The 5,848-nt window shown below is 43.3% G+C and overlaps 1 protein-coding gene across 1 annotated transcript; it reads right to left on the minus strand.

Moving 5' to 3' along the window:
• Positions 1-146: 146 nt before the first annotated feature.
• On the minus strand, positions 147-4,268 carry LOC115970305. Its single transcript, XM_031089957.1, has 4 exons — positions 4,081-4,268; positions 3,792-3,954; positions 1,605-3,662; positions 147-1,487 (listed from the first exon to the last, which is right to left on the minus strand). The coding sequence occupies exons 1-4, from the start codon at positions 4,266-4,268 to the stop codon at positions 147-149; spliced, it is 3,750 nt and encodes a 1,249-aa protein (XP_030945817.1).
• Between the last annotated feature and the right edge of the window lie 1,580 nt (positions 4,269-5,848).

Consider the following 5,848-nt stretch of genomic DNA (forward strand, 5'->3'; position numbering starts at 1 on the left):
TGAATAAACTTGAAAGTTAGAGGATTGAAATGAAATTTGAATAAACTTAGAGGGTCAGTTTTGCATTTTACCCTATATATTTTAACACATCATTTTACACTTCTTTTTTTTTTTTTTTTGGGTAAGCCAAGATAACATTAAAACAGCTAAGCAGGAACAAGTCTATTACAAAAGGAATTCTCCTTATCAGCAAGGAGACTACCAACCACCACAGGCGGTGGGTTCAAAAAAACAACAAAATTAGAAGTGGAACTTCCTCCATATCTTGCCAGCACGTCTGCACATTGGTTCGCCTCACGGAATATATGCACAACCCTCTTATTTGGAATGGCAGTTAACAGCTTCCTGCAATCAGATAGCAGAGGTTCCATTGAAAGATTGGCCTTACTGTTATTCATTAGCAAGACAATGCTTAAGGCATCCATCTCAATAATGAGGTTGTTAAGCCCAAGATCTTTGGCGATTTCTAGACCATCCCGTAGAGCCCATAGCTCGACAATGGTGCTGCTAGTGTATCCATGAGCCCGGGCATAGCCTCTAACCCAGTTTCCCTGGTGGTCTCGAATTAAGCCCCCTCCCCCTGCCTTACCCGGGTTCCCCAAGGCAGACCCATCAGAGTTAAGCTTCATCCAGCCCACAGGAGGTTTTTCCCAAGCCACCCGAATCACCTTTTTTATTTTGTTGCACCGATCCTTAGTCCCACTGGCAAAGAATTCTGCACTATCTTTAATACACTTCGTATGAATTAGCTTATCAATAACACCAGTCTTGAAATAAAACCTGTTGCGAGCAAGCCAAAGTTGCCAAATTCCCATGGGAAACACAATCTTCCACGGAATGCCCAAAAGATTAGAGATGACCCCAGTAGTGCAGTTCAATTCCAGCCACTTCCCTATTGGTTGGTCAAAAGTAGGCAGCAGATCACAAGGAAATTTGAGCTTACGCCAAAGATCCTGCGCCACACAACATCTTCTCAAAAGATGGTCCACCGATTCATTCTCCTGGTGGCAAATCAAGCATGAAGGATTGAGGTTTAAACCTCTTGAACCCAGAATTTCATTAGTAGGCAAACTGTTATGCGAACACAGCCACATAAAAAATTGGATCCGTGGATGAGTGTCAGCCTTCCAAATCCACTCCATAGAAGAAATACCCAGGTTCAAAGGGTTTGAACCCCTAGCTAACAAATAAGCAGACTTAAGAGAGAAATACCCATCCCTTGAAAAAGCCCAAGCGAGAGAGTCTTCCGTCTCTTGATTAAGCGCAAAAGGAGTGGCCCTGACTAAATTCAAAATCTGATCCGGAAGCTCAAAAGAAAAATTAAAAACACCTCCATTGTAGCTTTGACCTATCCCATGCTGAACCGTTAGTTGATCTTCATCACGGTGAAGAGGGCCTTCAATGATGCTTCGAAGAGGCCCACAGGGAAGCCAAAAATCTTTCCAGAAATTTATTGATTTGCCATTATTAACAGTCCACTTAAGACCCTTAACATAGATTGGACCCCCAATTTTACAAGCAGCCCAAATTCTTGAGCATGGCAGCTTGCTACCCTCCTAAGTTAGTCTTCTTGTGGTTAAATATCTTGCAGTCAGCATACGCACCCAAGGAGCTTCATGCTCAGAAGCTAAGCGCCAACACAGCTTTGCCAACAAAGCTTGATTTCTATGTCTTGTTTGAAAAAGGCCTAGACCACCTAGCTCCTTTGGCTGCGTAACAGTCTGCCAATTTACCATGTGCATCTTTTTCTTCTCATCCGTGGAGCCCCATAAGAAATCACGCATTATCTTGTCAATATTGTTACAGACTTTTATAGGAAGAGCATGGCATTGCATATAATAATCTGCAATAGGGGCAGCTGCTGTTTTGATAAGCACCAATCTACCAGCTCTTGATAAAAGTCTCGACTTCCACCCTGCAAGCTTGGCTTGAATTTTTTCTGCTACAAAATTGAAAGCACTTCCAACTCTTCCTTGCTGTAAGAGGGGAAAGCCCAAGTATCTACCCAAGTCCGATGTTTCATAAATCCCCATTTTATGACATAGTCTCCTTTTTCTTCTCCTAGCAACATTGGGGGAGAACAAAATGTGAGATTTAGCTTTATTAACCTTCTGCCCAGCAAGGTTACAAAAATGATCAAGCACATCTATAATTGCCTCACAGTTTTTAGAGTTTGCCTTTGCAAAAAGTAACAAGTCATCAGCAAAGAATATGTGGGAGAAACTAGGGCCATTTCTTGAAGCCTTGATAGAATCCCACCGCTTTTGCTCACACATATCCGAAATCTGGGCCCCCAAAAACTCCATGCATAGAATAAATAAATAGGGCGATAAGGGGTCGCCTTGCCTTATTCCACGTGAGGGCTGGAAAGAATCCATCTTGCTACCGTTGATCAAGATAGAAGTGGTAGTAGTCGAAACACAGCTCATGATCAATTTAACAATATTATTGGGCAGCCCAAAGTGCTCTAGGACCATTTTGATGAAACTCCATTCAAGGCGATCATAAGCCTTTTCAAGGTCTATTTTGACAATCATGTACCCATCTTTCCCTTTTCTACCCTTAAGGGAATATATGAGCTCTTGGGCGATGATTACATTATCTGAACTTCTTCTTCCTTCAAGGAAAGCAGCTTGCATAGGCGAAACAAGGGAGGGCAGGAGGGGTCTAAGTCTTTGCACCAGGATTTTTGCAACGATTTTATAAACCGTGTTGCATAAACTGATGGGTCTAAAGTGCCCCACATTCTCCGGACCTAACTGCTTGGGTATGAGCACAATAAGGGTCTGGTTTAGGAAAGCAGGCATCTCATGATTAATAAAAATGTCCCTTATAATCTTTTTAACAGAATCACCAACCAGGAGCCAAAACCTTTGGAAAAAACCTGCATGAAGGCCATCAACACCCGGAGCTTTATAGGGCTTCATAGACTTCAGAGCACACCATATTTCCCCATTGGAAGGAATATGCACTAAAGAATTGGCCTCTTCTTCATCTAGACTAGCACACCAATCAGAACTCCAAGGATGCTCCCGAGGCCAATAGCATAGCTCAGATTGGTAAAGCTTTTGGAAATGAGTTAAGATAACTTCTTTAACTCCATCCAAATTGTGAACCCAATTTCCATTTGCATCTTGGATACTGGTTATCCTGTTTCTGCTTCTTCTGGCAAGAGTAGACTGATGGAAGAAAGCAGTGTTCCTCTCTCCATAAATAATCCAGTTGGTTCTTGATTTCAAGGCCCAAATTTCCTCCTCAAGAAGAAGGAGTTGGTTATATTCCTCAGTAACTTGATCCTGGAGGTTAATGAGGAAGGGGCTGGGGTAATTGGCAAGAGCTTTCTGAATCCCCACAAGGCGATTAAGGATCTTCTTTTTCCTCAAAAACACATTTCCAAAAATTTCTTTGTTCCATTTCTGCGCTCGAATAATGAATCTATCAATAGCAACCTCCAAATTATCATCCATGCCTGCCCAAGCTTCCCAGACCACAGCTGGAAAATCCTTATGACTCAACCACACAGACTGGAATCTAAAAGGCCGATTTGAACCTTGCCCAGTGGCTGGGTGAAGGTTAAGCAGTAACGGGCAATGATCCGAATTAATCCTGGCTAAGTGAGTGACATTTGCTTCAGAGTAATAAGCCCTCCAATCCGGATTTACCTAACACCTATCCAATCTGCACTGAATCAAATGCCTAATCTCTCTTTTGTTTGACCAAGTAAACTTGGGGCCAAAAAAGCCCAAGTCCATCATCTGACAAGTGTCCATGCAATCCAGAATAGCATTAACCCTTCGCTGACTAATGGGATTACCCCCAGATTTTTCTTCTTCTGAAATCACTTCATTAAAGTCTCCCATCATAGCCCAAGGCAGATTATGCAAGGAAGCAAGCATTTTAAGATTATCCCAAAGCACACATCTCTCAGCAAATCTAGGGCTAGCATAAATGGCACTAATTAACCAGTTTAAAGGTTGAGATCTTACCCGAATGAGAGCGTGGATTTCCTGCTCCGTTGTTGCCAAAACGTCCACCTAGACCCGGTCAGATCTTCAGAGCATCCAAATGCCTCCAGCAAACCCAATAGTGTTTGCAATTGCACAACCATCAAAAGGCAAACTCTCTATAATTTCAGTTGCTCTTGCTCTAGACAACTTTGTCTTAGTAATAACCATGAGAAAGGGAGCGTGCCAATCAACAAGATCCATAACAGTCTTCCTAAACTCAGGCTTTATAGCACCCCTACAATTCCAGACCAAAATATTCATGATTATATTTGGACAAGAGGAAGAAACAAACTAGTCCTCCATGCAACCAGTAGCTCCATCATCAACTCTAGTCGCCCCTTGATCAAGGTGAACGAAAGCTTGATGATCCCCATCGTGCTCTGAGAGGCCTTGATGAGCATAATTAAGTTGATCACAGGAACTACGCCCTGCCTCAATTTCACTTTGTGGAGATTCCCCAACAACAAGCACTCTATCGACCTGTTCTGAAGTGTCCTCCTCTCTGTGCTGTCTGTCCGTGTCCATTCTGCTCCTGCCTCCACCAGAGATTTTTCTAAAATTTGCTCCTTTGATTCTGTTGCTAACAACCCCGAGCTGCGTACTGGAGGGATCGGCACCGCCATTCGGTTTGTTAGCAACCTCCACCAAGGGGACGAAGAGATCACCCAAGCTTTGTCCTTCAACGGCACCCACCCCAGCCTCTTGCTGGTCTCTGTGAGGGGAAGCCCTTTGTAGCACAATACCCATCTTTCCTTCCTCTCTATTTCGGTTAGCATTTTTGTTGTTACTGGATGGCTCTGCATTTTGTCCTTTAAAATTATCATATGGTATGGCTGGGCTCGAGAAAAGAAAAGGAGTAGAATTCGGCCCACATGAATTCAGGAAGCCCGAGCCCACGTTAAAGGTAAACGTTTCTTTTTGTTTCTGAGGTCCCACCTCCATTCTTTGGGATTGAACCATATCTTTAGCCTTTAGTTTAGAACTCCTGTTGCCTTCAGCTTCTCCATTAGATTTTGATGACCCCAATTTTCTGTGACTTGACCTGTGTGTCCTGTCTGCCCCCTTAGACGTGTGGTTAGGCATTAGGAGACTAGCTTTCCTCTTACCATCAATCTTATCAGGGCCCAATGCTCTAGGCGCCGAGTTGACACTCGGTGTTTGGGATGACTCAGCTACGTAACTCTCCTCCGAGTCCTTGAACTTGGTTGCATTCTTGGATGGAGGCTTGCGCCTTGAGACTACTATCCAGTCTCCATAGCCATCATTTTTATTTTCCACCCCTTTATCAACAGGAGTTACGTCGCCCTTACTAACAGGATCCTGGCTCTGCTCCCTACCCATATCATTGGTTGGTTCTTTGATATGGTATGGACAAGCCTCCTTCTTGTGGCCGAGCCTTCCACAAACAAAACAGAGAGCATTGATGCCTTCGTACTGCACAAATTGTTCAATCTTTCCGAGATAAAGCTTCCTAATTAAAGGTTTATCTAGATTGACTTGCACACACAAACGAGCAAAACGGCCTCGCATACCATTTGCTGTGTTGGCATCTATCCTAAGAACAGGGCCAATCGCCTTACCAATCTTTAGTAAGGCAGAAGGTTCATAATATTCTATAGGCAATTCAGGTAACCTAATCCACACTGCCACTGAAGAAAATTCTGCAGAAGAAGCTTTGAACCCCGGTTCCCATTGCCTAATAGCTAAAAATTGCTGCCCTATAAACCAGGGGCCCCCTTTGAGGACATTATCCATGTCTATAGGTTGCTCAAAATTAACAATATAGTAATCCATCCCCAAATCTATACAGTCCATTCTGCCTGAGGGTGCCCATAAAGTAC

This window comes from Quercus lobata, chromosome 12 (genome assembly GCF_001633185.2).
Source record: "Quercus lobata isolate SW786 chromosome 12, ValleyOak3.0 Primary Assembly, whole genome shotgun sequence".
Lineage (NCBI taxonomy): Eukaryota > Viridiplantae > Streptophyta > Magnoliopsida > Fagales > Fagaceae > Quercus > Quercus lobata.